The sequence below is a fragment of the Pleurodeles waltl genome, chromosome 5, assembly GCF_031143425.1.
Source record: "Pleurodeles waltl isolate 20211129_DDA chromosome 5, aPleWal1.hap1.20221129, whole genome shotgun sequence".
Lineage (NCBI taxonomy): Eukaryota > Metazoa > Chordata > Amphibia > Caudata > Salamandridae > Pleurodeles > Pleurodeles waltl.
The window spans coordinates 883791054-883806220 of record NC_090444.1 but is presented as its reverse complement, the minus strand read 5'-3'; the positions used below and the strand labels follow the sequence as shown (position 1 = coordinate 883806220).

The following is a 15167-nucleotide window of genomic DNA, read 5'->3' as shown; positions in this document are numbered from 1 at the left end:
ATAACTTATTTCAATATTGTTCATAAGTTAGATTCTTGTCCAGATAAAAGCCCAGTCAAACATATGATTTTACAGACTCCACTTCATCATCTTCCCATTTCCACGTGAATTTCTTTAAGTTCTTCCCAAAGAATATTATTTTTATTTTATTTATGTTTGCCGAAAGGCCATTCTTCTAATTATAGTCGTTGAGAGCAACAAGTTAGTGCTGTAATCCAATTGGAGTCTGTGAGCAGATCACACGATTGTCTGCATATGCTAAGGAGCCATCTTCGCAGTGGCCTAATTTTGGTGGATGGAATTCAAATGTTTTTAATGTAATTGCCTATATCTAGGATAAATAAGGAAATCAAATGGAGCTAGAACACAGCCTTGCTTAAGACCATTCTCATTAAAAAATTTAGGGGTGAAGTGCGGCCGGTTTGTTAGCCTTTTGCGCATCAATGAATTAGAATGCAATTATCAGGTGTAACAGGTTATCATCTGTATCCATGTCTCGTAGCTTGGACCAAAGATGATTGAGGTTTACCTTGTCAAAGGCAAATGAATAATCCACAAAGCATATGTGTTGTGGTCTTCTCAGGTATACTACCTTCTCTATAAGGAGTGTTAGAGCTATGATGTTATTTGTGGTTGCATAGCCTACCACGAACCCGTTTGGTAAGCATTCCACATCTAGAAGAGCCATCAAGTAGAAGTCTGCAGGGTCTTTTCAGCTTCCTTTTCATTAGGTGGTTATATTAATGACCCTTGCCATGTTTCTGGTATGTCTCCTGACAGCACAACGAGGCTGAACACCGGCTTTAATATATTGTTCCATAACTTTCAATCCTGTTTCATTATGGCAATCGGAATCCCATTGGGGCCCGGGGCACGAGAATACTTGCTTTTTGTTATTAGTGAACAAATTAATTCTGCTGATGTTATCATCCCTTTGACATTGATGTGCTTCAAAGGTTCTGGTGTCCCAGCTTGTAGAGTGGAACTTTATGTACACTTCCCATTGTCAGATGGCATGCCATAGTTGGTTGGCGGCCCGCATGACAACAAGCCAGTTGCTACCAAATGTCAAAACATTTTTTGCCGTATTATTTTTTTGTAATATAGCCCATTTCCTATTAGCCACCTCTAATTTTTCCCTTCTCACTGTTTTCCTGTATGCCGTCTTTATTTGCATGTATCTCCTGGATTGGCTCATTATAGTTAGTATTTCAATTGAAGATTAATGATGTGTCCTTTTCTAACTTGAATGCTGGTTCCGTTATTTTGGGACAAATTAATATAATAGTTTTTATTATATTGTCCCACATTTCTTACCACCTGCTGCCCTTCCCGTGGAATTTGCTGAACTCTTCCAGTATCTCTTAACATAGGGTGAATGCCTAATGTTGCATGCTTGACTGATAATTTAACATTCCAGACTATATTTTTGATATTTATGTCAGCTAATTTAGATGGAATAGAATGTAATATCTGAACGTAGTATTTGATGTACTTCTATAATCCTAGTGATTAAAATAAAGTTTGTGAGGATGAATATATGAAAACACGAAAATGCATATTTTATTGTGATAGCCTGGGGATTATAATGGCTTTACTACCTAGAGATAATTTCAGTTTTCAAGCACAAAAAAATATGTTTGAAACAAGTCCATCATAGTCGGGCTGAGTACCTGAATAGCGGAATTCTCTGAAAACTTGATTAGCTTTGCATTCTGACTGCTAGACACATTATGACGTTAATTAGACAAGAATGCGGTTTGTTTATGTTGCTCCTTGAATTTTTCAGGTATTGTTATGGTACTTTTCACATTTCTATCTGAAGCAGGTTTCTTTGTATTAACTGTTCACTTGTTCAGGCCCTTCCTAAGACGTTTGGACCTGTACTGATAGCTCTACTGTTTTGCCATCATCATGCTTCAAGTGTGGTTCCGAAATTATTGTTTGATTGGCTGTAAAGCTTTTCCTGCTACTAACTGGCTTAAATTACTGCTTTGCGAGGAACAGAACTAAGATTTACTTTGTTGTAAGGGATAACAACCATGCTTATATGGTCACTGGTCCGCCTTTGTGAAGCAGATGAAGACTAAGTTTTGATACTTGCTATGTTCCTAAAAATCGAAGAGGATTTTTGCACCACTGATTGACTGCCGACAGCCTAACTCTTTAGCGTTTACATTATTCAGATTTGTCTTGAATTTTGTTCAGTCTTTCCGGTCGTCATTTGCTTACATATGTCATTAAGGGTGCTTTTAGATAATTTGGACTGATGCTTTGTGCCTCTTTTACAGTTGCTTCAACCTACTTCATTGTGGATGCTACAAGTGTTGAACATTTAGTTTTTTGTTGTTTTTTTTTTTTACAGTTTACTTCATTCTGTGCTGCACTTGAATTTAGTGCCAAATTATTTAAGGTTCTCTCGCAGATTTAAATAGGTATAGTTAAGTACTGTACCATACGGTCAAATGAGGTCTATTCATTGAGTTGTTTGGTGTTATTTCTGATTTTAAGCTGGAGCATATCTTTGTTGCTTGGCTGATTAAGTCGTGAATCCTTCTCAGGTTAGAAGTGCTCTCCATTAATGTTAAGAGTTTTGTGACCACCCTAATTAAGATTTTAATGAGGAAGTTCCAAGTAGTTGAGTTTTCTTGGATTGATTTTAATAGTATAATCTGCTCACTCTTAAGGGTGGTCAAATTCCAAGACCTCCGCCATTTTTGTAAGTACGGTGCTAATTGCTCCCATAGCAGGGAGAACAGGGTATACTGGCGGGGTTTCTGAATCCTTTTCCAATAAATAAGCTTGGCTGACTAAGTCAGAGGCTATTGCTCTGGCCTTTGTCGATGGAGAGGATTTAAAGTTCGTTTGATTTGTCATAATTTCTTTCAATTCCATGAGCTGGTTAGGTGTTGTCGAGCGAACTCTCTAGTTTGGTTTTCACGTTTGTAACACAATTTAAGTTTTGGGCAGCAACTAGTTTGATTTGTTCAGAGACTAGGGTCTGGCTTGATGTAGGGGTTTGTGCGTCCTGTGATGGAACTCCTCAAACTCCTCTCTCTCATAAACTGAATCACTTTCAGAACCTGTAAGGTTAAAATAAGGTATGTCAAGGACTGTGCACCTCAGCTTGAGTAATCAGTGGTCTTTCAGGAACAAATTGGGACCTTGAATCGGTATCAGTACAAGACTGTTAGAGTTCGGGGTTTTCCTGCCCTTCCAGTTGGTCCAATCAGTGGTAAGTTTCAGTTATTATTGCTTTGTGTTATTACTGGTTGACGTTGTTGAGTGTCAAGAGCTAATTGATTTCTGCTGTAAGAGTGCCAAACTGTCATGCAGTCCTTGTGACCCAGGCAGTAATTAGTCATAAATTGAAGAGTAATCCTTCTGTTGGCAGGCTTTAACCTTTTTTCTCCTAACAACACATTTTTTAAAATGAGGGCACTATGCAACTGCACCGTGAGATACCCCCCTCACTGAAAGCCTCTTAGTCTGGCTGTGGAGCCTGTATGCTCTGCGGCTGTCAGAGCACTTCACGGCCCCTACAGCCCTCCAGGGTACTGCAGAACACCAAGCAGGGCAAGGTATAAAACACAGAGCTGCAGCAAAGAGGAGAATGACAGTAGCAGCACAGAATAAGTGGTCCCGCTAACATGCCTCAAACATCTTTAAGTGTCTCTCCTCAGATCACTGTCTTTCCATTAGAAATGGGCAAAGCAAAGATTGTAGGGGGGGGGGGGAGGGGAATGACTACTTGCTAATCAATGGACCGTAAGCTTACTAATAAATTATATTTACCAATTTAACATCTGTATTAGGAATCAAATCAAGCAAATTTATTGACTTTCTTACAATGGATTACCTATTAAAGGGATGTTCAATGTACGTTCAAAGGGGCCAGATCCACATAAAAGTTAGGCTAACCAAGGACTATCAATGTCATTTAGATTCATTGAATGTTAATAGGTCTTATGTGTCAAACATATAAATAAGGTCTAGATTCTGCAAAACGGACTTATAAAATGCAAATTTGGAATTCACTGCATTTTACTAAGAAAAAATGAGCAGATCAGGATTTTAATACATAGGTACTTTTTAGTGAGAGAGCCTGTGAGCCGGCTGCAGGAAACAGGTTGTTCAAGAAAGGTAGCTCTTCAGATATAGGTGTAGAAAAAGCTCTGTGTGTTCTTTCCTCACATAATTTAACTCTGTGCAACTTTGCAAAACTTTTGCACACAATTACAGTGGTCTTAAATGATCCGTTGTAGCAAATTCAAAGTAAAAAAAAGAAAAAAAAAAATCTGAAGTAGAAACATGTAGGCTAGGGGCCTATCCAGAAGCCCTCGGTTGTTCTAAAGGTCATATACCAAATATCAAGAGGAAAAACGTGTGGGGGGAGGTTCGTAAAAAAATAATAATAATTATATTAATAAAAAAAAAGAAAGAAAAAAAAATGGATTTCCACACCAGACGAATGATCACTTTTTCAATCAGCCAGTTTAAGAGAAGAAGCCTGGTGTTGTCTGAAAGAAAATTCAGAGAAAATAAGCTAATACCCTTCTGGTTTATCTGGATCTGAAGTTGTTTTTTAAATAAAATTGCTTGGAAACGGGCATTTATCTTTAATAAAAAAAAATGGAAGTGCTTACAGGCAAACAAATTCTACGTTCAGGAAAATCCAAAAAGATCTCACAATGGAGTTAGGCGCTTCAGTATCGCTCCCATGAGATATTAAACTGTGAGATCTTTCTGGGACCATGCAAATGAAGGAAGAACTTATTAGGCCCCATAACACTATATTCTAAATAATGGAAGAAATCAACCGAGTGGAGACTTAAGCAATGAAGCTATCATACCAGTTCCCACCTAGAAGAGTGTCATTTGAGGCCCACTACACAGGTTTCCAATTATGATTCTGCAACATTATGTGTTGTACACCGATTCCAGGAATGCCCACGAACGTACAGACTTCCAACACCAACTGAAGAACCATTACTTTATGGCGAGGGTCAAACATTAATGGACAGCTGGCTGACAGCTGGCTGACAGCTTAAAGAGGTAGTAACCAGTTGTACTGATTACAGAAGGATTGAACAAGGGATTTTTAGAACAAAGGATTGGGATAGTTATGATTCTAAGCACATGAAAAAATATAAAGACCATAAGACCTCACAGAATGGTTTGATAAAATGGAGTCTGCTGCCAGTAGAGTGATTCTAGGTGAGCAGCCCAATTTGGCCTTTATTAATCTGGGCATGACAATGTGGAAATATTCCAAAGGATTAAATTAAATACCTCAAATGTAGGCAAACTAGATACAATAAAAACGTAAGAAGCTGTAATCTAGGAGGGGGGAGTGAGGGTAATGAAATGCAGAGTGAGACTCCGAAGCCTGCAGAAGATAAAGGATCAGTGACTTACCAGACAGGTATCCTAAAACAGGACAAGCTTTATTTCAAAGTATGATTAACAGCTGAAACCCAGTCAGAAATTGAGCATCGAGGAAACAGTGCAATTCCCACTGGATGAATGGGGGACTTTGCCATGTTCAAATTACAAAAAACAGAATGAGTGAGAACCCATAAGAAGCTCCAAAGAATTTCAGTATAAAAATTACGAAATGCTTCATACTGAAGGGGCACCAGAAAGAGGTTAAAGAATAGGATTGAAAGAGAGAAAATGCCTGCAACAGCTAGAGAGAATGACTAACTGTAGTACCACAATCATGGGTCGTATTGTACCCAGAACGTGCACTTGGAACCGATTAAACACAAAACAAAAATTCTACCAACTGTGCACGAGGTTCCCCATGGAGTAAAGTGTTATTTGAGGACAAGAATTAACCTTTGGGAATCAAAGGCAGCAAGGGCCATGCTGAGTTCCAAGAATATTGCAGGTAGAGAGAAATCCAAGGAAAAAATACATAAAATGAAGGGAGCAGGCTTTGATACATTATGAAGCTGGTCAAGTAATCTGAATGCTGAGCAAAAATATGTCCAGTAAGAACTACTTGAAACGTCAAATAAAAGCAGAAGAACGGTGCCTGTATTGCAGGTGACCATCAAGAAAAGTGTCTGTGTAGACTGAATATATAATAGCATACTGAATTTAAAGGAAAACTGTGCTTAAGCTGTGTGGATTCCCTAAGTCTAGCTCAAACTCACTCCTTTAAATGGCAGGGTGATTGAGCTAAATTAACACACAGAAAAACTAAGAGAAAAATGTATCTCCTAAATATGGTCTATATTTGATGAACAGTTGGTAACACAGCTAGTAGCAGACTGAGTCACCCTGCTGGGGAAAGGCATAGAGCGTTGCATAATAGGCGACACTCAGAACTAAGCACAACTGAGATCATGATATTAATAAGGGGAAAAAATGGAAGCTAGGTGGGGGCGTACCCACGGGCGTCAAGATGGCGCTTGCACTCTGAAGGTGCTTCGGACCCCTCCGTCATCCACCCGATTCTGGCCGCTGTTCCTGTACCCTGCTGACCCTTCTCGTCGGGTCCCCACCTCCGTGAGGGCCCGCTGCAGCGATCGGAGGAGGGCGCCCTTGCTCTGCGCCGCAAACAAGATCGGCAGCGGAGGCCGGCCTAGTGGTTCCGGCGCCGGCGGCCTGTCGAGGGCAGGCCGGAGAGCACCGCGGAGCAGCAGTACCCACTGGGGCGCCGCACAGCAGTAAGTGGCGGCGTCCTGCAGTGATGAGGCCCTGGCCCCGTAGATGGATCGGCTTGCGTTTCGCGGCACCCGAGAAGAAGAGCTCCAGCCCCTGATGCCCGCGGGGGTGTGCAGCGATGGAGGAGATTGGAAACGCGCAGAGTACGCAGGCCTGAAGAGGGCCGGACTCCCTAGAGAATCCACGGATGAGATCCAGTGTCCCATCTCACTGCCCAGGGCCGCGGCAGTGATGATACGAGGGCGAGCGGCCTGTGGCGGGCCCCGGAGCTCGCGAATCCGACCGGGCGGAGCAGGGCCCTGAAGCCCAAGCGGGCAGATATAGCGACGCTGCGAAAGGCTGGGAGGTCAACGACGGACCCCCCCCCCCCCCGGGGGCACGGGGTCCCTCCCCACAATGACAGGGGGTTCCCTTGGGGCCGAATCACCTGGTGGGTGACAGACCCCCCCCCAACAGTCTACCTTGCCCTTGATGGAGGATTAAAGAGCGGCAAACAACAAACCTTAGAACATACACCCCAGGGTGAACCACATAGATCAGACGGAGGACAAGACACCCCGGCTGGAACGAGAGCAGGTTCCCCAAAATAAGCAGCGGTACTGAAGAGGCCCACTAAGACTGCTTCGGTGGGCATCGAGACCCGGGGCGAAGAGCAGACTGCACGTCCAGACACAACCTAGCAGCAAGTATGGGGAAGGAGAAGGCCGGCAGGCAGCCCCCTGCATCGCAGCAGCGTATTGACCAGTTCGCCAAGTAACCTGCGTCATGAGCAGCGGACGTACCTTGCAGTTGGTGATAGAGACCAGGGTTGGTGAGGTGCCTGCTGCGACAAGACACGCGAACAGCGGTGGGTCGCATCACGGAGGTGGAGGGCCGAGTCTCTCAGGTAGAGGACGATCTTGCAGATCTCAAGGTCAAAGTCGCCCAGTTGCAGACTCACACCAGGGAGCTTCACCACAGAGCTGAGGACGCAGAGAATAGCTCCAGACGCAATAACCTGCGCTTTGTAGGATCCCGGAGGGCATAGAAGATAATAACACAATAGAGTTCCTGGAGAGCTGGGTCAAGACATGGGTCCCTGCGCAGAAGCTCTCCCCTTGGTTTGCGATCGAGCGAGCACAGAGGGCCCTGACACCCCGCCCGCCCCCGGGTGGTCCTATGCGACCGATGATTGCTTGCTTCCTTAACTTTAAAGATCGACACACAATCCTGAGAGAAGCCAGATCGCAACCGGACCTCCGCTGGGACAATAATAAGATCTTCATTTTCCCTGACTACATCTGCGAGGTGAAAGCCAGACGCCGCTCATACGAGAGAGTGAAACAGAAACTGAGGGCGATGCAACTGACATATACACTCCTCTTTCCAGCGCGTCTTAAGGTTCTTATGAATGGAAAGGCCTTCTTTTACGATTTGCCCGAAAACGCATGGGACTGGCTGACGGAAGAGAATCAAGAAATACGAGGGCCCACCCCCTGCCCCAGGGATGGTCGCCCGGTGCGAGACCATGGCGGGGCCTCGAGACTGCCAGGGGGTGCAGACGGACCCGCTCCAACCGGAGGAGGTGAAGTGACCTAGACGTGCCCCCCACCCCCCGGGCGGAAAGACAGCCGAGTCCAGGCCCCCTTGGGGACAACAACACATCAAGTACCCCTGACCAGGACAACTCAGGCAGGCCTTCCGGAAGCGAGTGCCTCAGCCAGTCCCCCCTGCTTCCTTGATCTTGACCCGCGGCGATGTGGAGATGCAAAGAAACTGAACTAGAGACAGGCTTCTTGGCTGGGGAAACGGAATAGCAAGCAGCCAGATTGCAGAACTCTGACTTAAAGGAGGGGTCCACCACTCCCAATTTGTAGTTGACGTGTTGTGGGCACAGATGCTTCTGGGTTGGAAGTATGGGATGAGTGGTTGTTGGGGGGTATTCTTTACGGGGTTTATGTTATGTTTCCTTACCTTTAATGAGTTGGTCAAGGAGGAACGTCCAGGCAGGCACACTTCACTTAACACCATCCTCACCATTCACAACCTAGCGCAGGCTAAACGAGTCCTCTCCTGGAATGTCAATGGGCTCCTTGATAAAATTAAACGGTCAGCGGTATTCTCCTTTGCCCGACGATTTGCCCCATCCATAATCTTGCTACAAGAGACCCATCTCCTGGGTACCAAATGCCCCATGCTCAGGAGGGGAGGCTACGACAAAGTATACCACGCAGGGTTAACTAGAGGTTCAAGAGGCACAGCTGTTCTGGTGCACTGCTCCCTGCCCATGGTGGTGACTGCCAACCGGCCTGACCCACAGGGCCGCTACGTGGTCGTCACCGGACTTCTTGGGGGGGAGGGGGGGGGGGGGGGGCAACCCATTAACATACTCACTGTTTACACCCCCTCGGGTGCACAGGGACAGCTCCTCGCTCAGCTTAGGGATGTGATGACCAGACTTCCCCCAGGTCTAACCATAACAGGGGGAGGCTTCAACTCTGTTCTTCATCCCGAAATAGACACAACTGGACCAGCATCCTTGGACCGGGCCTCTGGGGCGGCTGGGCTGCGTAGCTGGGTTGACAGTTGAGGCATTTGTGACGTGTGGAGGACGTGGCACCCCGTCGACGACAGTACACTCACACCTCCGCAGCACGGCACACCCACGCCAGAATAGATCTCTTCCTCCTACCGGCCCTTGATGTCCACCGAGTCTCAGGAGTAGAGATTCTTCCTCAGGGGATTTCAGACCACGCGCCAGTACTCCTCCGTTTTAACGATGCGAAAGCAGCCAGTTGCCCGATGTAGCGACTGAATGCCTGGTACTTGCAGGACGCAGATTACACCCAGGCCCTTCGGGAGCATGTCTTAGACTACTTTGCCTTCAATCTGGGATCCGTATCGTCACCAGGTACGATCTGGGCGGTCTGCAAGGTCACACTCCGGGGACACGCCAAGCACCTCCTTCGAGTGCGAGAGCGTGCTCGCATCCAGGAAGTGTCAGCCCTGGAGGCCAGAGCGATGCGCCTCGAGGGCCAGCTAGACGACACTACTTCTCCAGTGGTGATGCGGCAACTAATCCTAGTGAGGGAAGAGATAAGACACACCACCATGGAGGCAGCCAAACATATGTGGCGTGCTTCAGTTGCCCGCTGTAGGAAGTTGGCTCTGTATATACTATTTCAAAGTAAGAAATAGTGTGCACAGAGTCCAAGGGTTCCCCTTAGAGGTAAAATAGTGGCAAAAAGAGATCATTCCAATGCTGTACTTTGTGGTAGTGTGGTCGAGCAGTAGGCTTGTCAGAGGGTAGTGTTAAGCATTTGTTGTACACACACAGGCAATAAATGAGGAACCCACACTCAAAGACTTGACTCCAGGACAATAGGTTTTTATATAGAAAAATATATGTTCTTAGTTTATTTTAAGAACCACAGGTTCAAGAATTACAAGTAATACTTCAAACGAAAGGTATTTCACTCAGGTATTCTAGGAACTTTGAATAATCACAATAGCATGTACAGTTTTGACAAAAATGGCAATAAGCTATTTTAAAAGTGGGCACAGTGCAAAAATCAACAGTTCCTGGGGGAGGGAAGTAATTGTTAAGTTCACAGGTAAGTAAAACACTTACAGGGTTCAAAGTTGGGTCCAAAGTAGCCCACCGTTGGGGGTTCAAGGCAACCCCAAAATTACCACACCAGCAGCTCAGGGCCAGTCAGGTGCAGAGGTCAAAGTGGTGCCCAAAACACAGGCTTCAATGGAAATAGGGGTGCCCCGGTTCCAGTCTGCCAGCAGGTAAGTACCTGCGTCCTCGGAGGGCAGACCAGGGGGTTTTGTAGGGCATTAGGTGGGGGGGGGGGGGGGGGTACGGACCAGCAGGCACAGAAAGTACACCCTCAGCGGCACAGGGGTGGCCGGGTGCAGAGTGCAAACAGGCGTCAGATTTTGTGTTGGAATCAATGGGGATACTTGGGGGTCTCTTCAACAATGCAGGAAGGCACGGGGGGGGCTTGCTCCTCAGGGTAGCCACCACCTGGGCTAGGCAGATGGTCGTCTGGGGGTCGCTCCTGCATTGGAGCTCGGTTCCTTCAGGTCCTGGGGGCTGCGGGTGCAGTGCTGGTTCCAGGCGTCGGCTTCCTTGAAGCAGGCAGTCGCGGTCAGGGGGAGCCTCTGGATTTCCTCTGCAGGTGTCGCTGTGTGGGCTCAAGGGGGGTGTCAACTCTGGCTACTCACGGGCTCGCAGTCGCCCGGGAACCTTCTCTGTAGTGTTAGTTTTCCGCAGGTCGAGCCGGGGGCGTCGGGTGCAGAGTGGAAAGTCTCACGCTTCAGGCGGAAAACGTGTGGTCTTTAAAAGTTGCTTCTTTGTTGCAGAAAGTTGCAGTTTCTTGAACACTGCCGCTGTTCTCGGGAGCTTCTTGGTCCTTTAGATGCAGGGTAGTCCTCTGAGGCTTCAGAGGTCGCTGGACCCTGTTGGATGCATCGCTGTTGCAGTTTTCTTCGAAGTAGGGAGACAGGCCGGTGGGGCTGGGGCCAAATCAGTTGTCGTCTCAGTCTTTACTGCAGGGCTTCAGGTCAGCAGTCTTTCTTCTTTAGGTTGAAGGAACCTATCTTCCTCGGTTCTGGGAGCCCCTAAATACTGAATTTAGGGGTGGGTTTAGGTCTGGGAGGGCAGTAGCCAATGGCAACTGGCCCTGAGGGTGGCTACACCCTCTTTGTGCCTCCTCCCGGTGGAGAGGGGCACATCCCTAATCCTATTGTGGGAATCCTCCATCTGCAAGATGGAGGATTTCTCAAAGTAAGAGTCACCTCAGCTCAAGACACCTTAGGGGCTGTCCTGGCTGGGGAGTGACTCCTCCTTGTTTTCCTCATTATCTCCTCCAACCTTGCCGCCAAAAGTGGGGGCAGTGGCCGGAGGGGCGGGCATCTCCACTAGATGGGATGCCCTGTGGAGCTGTAACAAAGGGGGTGAGCCTTTGAAGCTCACTGCCAGGTGTTATAGTTCCTGCAGGGAGGTGAGAAGCACCTCCACCCAGTAAAGGCTTTGTTCCTGGCCACAGAGTGACAAAGGCACTTTCCCCATGTGGCCAGCAACATGTCTGGTGTGTGGCAGGCTGGCAAAAACTAGTCAACCCACACTGGAAGTCGGGTATGTTTTCAGGGGGCATCTCTAAGAGGCCCTCTGGGTGTATTTTTACAATTAAGTGCACACTGGCATCAGTGTGCATTTATTGTGCAGAGAAGTTTGATACCAAACCTCCCAGTTTTCAGTGTAGCCATTATGGTGCTGTGGAGTTAGTGTTTGACAGACTCCCAGACCATATACTCTTATGGCTACTCTGCACTTACAATATCTAAGCTTTTGCTTGGATACTGTAGGGGCATAGAGCTCATGCACTTATGCCCTCACCTGTGGTATAGTGCACCCAGCCTTAGGGCTGTAAAGCCTGCTAGAGGGGTGACTTACCTATGCCACAGGCAGTGTGAGGTTGGCATGGCACTCTGAGGGGAGTGCCATGTCAACTTAGTCGTTTTCTCCCCACCAGCACACACAAGCTGGCAAGCAGTGTGTATGTGCTGAATGAGGGGTCCCTAGGGTGGCATAAGACATGCTGCAGCCCTTAGAGACCTTCCCTGGCATCAGGGCCCTTGGTACCAGGGGTACCAGTTACAAGGATCTTATCTGGGTGCCAGGGTTGTGCCAATTGTGGAGACAAAGGTACAGTTTAGGGAAAGAACACTGGTGCTGGGGCCTGGTTAGCAGGGTCCCAGCACACTTTCAAATCATAAATTAACATCAGCAAAAGGTCAGGGGGTAACCAAGCCAAGGAGGCATTTCCTTACACCCGCGTATACGGTTGTGGGGACAAAAACGGCAAGCTCCTCCACTGGCTCGCCACTCGGCCAATAGCGAACAGAATTGTGCCGGAGATTATTAATGATTCTGGCACCCCCTCCAAGACCCCCTATGAGATAGTACAGAGTTTTGCTGCTTACTACAGGGAACTATACGAGGAGCGGCCCCCTCTCGGGTCGAGAGAGAGGCCCCCTTGCTCCAAGAGGTGTCCTTTCCGGTGATCTAGGCAGGAGAGCGGCGGGACCTTGACGAGCCACTGGACCTACAAGAGGTCGCGGAGGCCATTACGGGGCAGGCCGCCGGGAGGATGCCGGGCCCCGATGGCTTCCCGGCGGAACTATCAAAAGTTCTGTGATATCCTTATCCCCCACCTGCCTCGTCATGGGGGGGGGGGGGGGGGGGGGGGGGGGGAGGCCAGCACTGTCTCACACAACAAACCCCGCTCTGGCAGGGCAAGCGGCTCAAAGATGTCTCTGCACTGGAGGGGTTTCATAAATGGGACCTCGTTGGCATATCACTGCTTGGAGATGTTTGGGCTGGTGCTCACATGCGATCATTCCAGGAGCTTCAACAGCAATTCTCCCTGGCCCCCTCCCAGTTCCATAAATATCTGCAACTCCGCCATGCACTGCACGTACATATTCGGACTGGGACAATCCTTCCGGAGTTTAGCCCTGTAGAGGCCAAGACACTGATGGGTCATCTGGGCAAGGGGGGAGTATCACGTATATATCATACATTGATAACACACACATATCAAAGCCCTTAGATGAACTCCGTACGCGCTGGGAGCACTGGGTGGGTCCAGTGGACGACGACTGGCGAGACGCTTTGATGGCCCCCCCCCCCGGACATTGACCATGACCACCCGCCTTCGGGTCATACAAACTTATCTTCACGCGGCATACCTCTCCCCAGTGAGACTCCATAAAAAGGGCCTCTGACCCCAGGCTGACAGTCCGTGCTGCGCAGCCCCAGACTTCTTTCATATGGTGTGGACCTATCTGCACATTGTATCCTATTGGCAAACAGTGGTGGCCGAGATTGCGGGGGTCTTACATGAAGAGCTAGATGTCGCCCCAAAGTACATCCTTTTGGGAGTCCTTGATGGGGTGGGCTCAAATAGAGCAGATTGGACATTCAACGGGACGGCCTGCTTGTTGGCTAAGAGAGACATTGCTGCAACCTGGAAATCAGATATGGCCACAGCAGTGGAGAAGTGGCGCAGAGGAGTGGACTGGTGCGCTCAGCAGGAAAAGCTTGTGTACGAAGCAAGGGGCTGCCCCTGCAAACATGATAGGGTGTTGGGGAAATGGATGGGGGCTTGGGGAGGGGACGATATCAGTGCGAGATAATAGTCACTTGTCTAATACACTGTCTTGGCTCCATATATGTGTATCTCGACCATGAGACTTTGTTGTGTTATGTGCAAATTTTCCCACAAGATGCTTGTCTTACGAGCCCCCCTCCACGACCAGTTGGTGTTAGGGTTTTATACTGTTACTATATATAAACTCAATAAAAACGTTTATCAAAAAAAAAAAATGGAAGCTAGGTTGTAGAGGACCTCAGCAGATGTCTATATTGAGAATATACTGGACATTACACTCTAAGTTGTAGTCAGCAACTAAGTTGGTTTGAAATGCAACAACACAACTGGTCTACGAACCAGTGCATATGTTAGAAGAAATCTTGCCGAGTGATTGACCAGTGATTATATGAATTTATGTATTATGCCATAATCAGAAGAAACAGGGAGTGTTTCTAGGTTGTTTTTAGACTTAGAAACCAACTTTACAATAATGGCTGAAGTCACATCTTGGCAGCTCCAGTGTTCCTTGTCCAATCCATGACTACTTAAGTTCTGTCCCTGAGAAAGTTGATGCCAGGCAGGAGTCAGTCACAAAACCGAGTTGCATTGCTGTTGGCTGAGTGAATATGCAGTACACAGAAACCCAAAGCCCCAATCCCAAACAAGGTGTTAATGCCTGTTACTTTTACTTCTCTGTCCATGCTAAGATGAAGAAAGAGACTGGTACCAAGCCATAAGCCAATAAGAAAATGTAGTATTTCACTCAACTAATCAGTTTTTATGCTTCTTAAGTTTTCATTGAAACGGAGGGAGTCTTTTTAAGCTTAAGTCTGTCCCACTGGGTTGCAATCACGACTATAAAGAAGCATAATCAATAGTGTATGGGGATCTGGTTAAAGCGTCATCAATCCAAAAAAAAACAATTGTGACTGCATTAAACAAAAGGTGACAGTGTCTGGATTCACCATCCAAACTCCCAGATTGCAATGTCAAACTACGGCACTAGGACCCAGTTAACCAGTCTAAACTCAGATTACTAATGGCTAAATCAGGTCTTCTAAAATACAGCCCTGCCTGCATAATATTTCAACCACAACATAGTATGAAAAAGAAACAAGGCAATATCAAGAGGACTCTTCAATTCCTGTCAATTACGACAGGTTTATCTCTTTACTTTTATGATTTATCAGTTCTTACCTTCAACTTTCTCTTGTGTCACATCCTCTGGAAAACCGGATGCCAGTGCAGCTAATTTACTCAGGCCCAACAAAGTTTTCTTCTTCGCAAAGTATCGGGTTTCCAAATTTGCCAACGTCAGTAGTGTTCTGTGAGCCTAAAGTAAACTTA

The 15167-nt window shown here is 47.0% G+C and overlaps 1 protein-coding gene across 1 annotated transcript in view; it reads right to left on the bottom strand.

The window, feature by feature from the left end:
• NUP133 (nucleoporin 133) overlaps nt 1-15167 on the bottom strand; it is a 942256-nt gene that overhangs the window by 278199 nt on the left and 648890 nt on the right. Inside the window, exon 21 of the mRNA XM_069234985.1 lies at nt 15018-15153. Coding sequence (XP_069091086.1) covers nt 15018-15153 — 136 coding nt within the window. The remainder of the gene's footprint in view (nt 1-15017; nt 15154-15167) is intronic.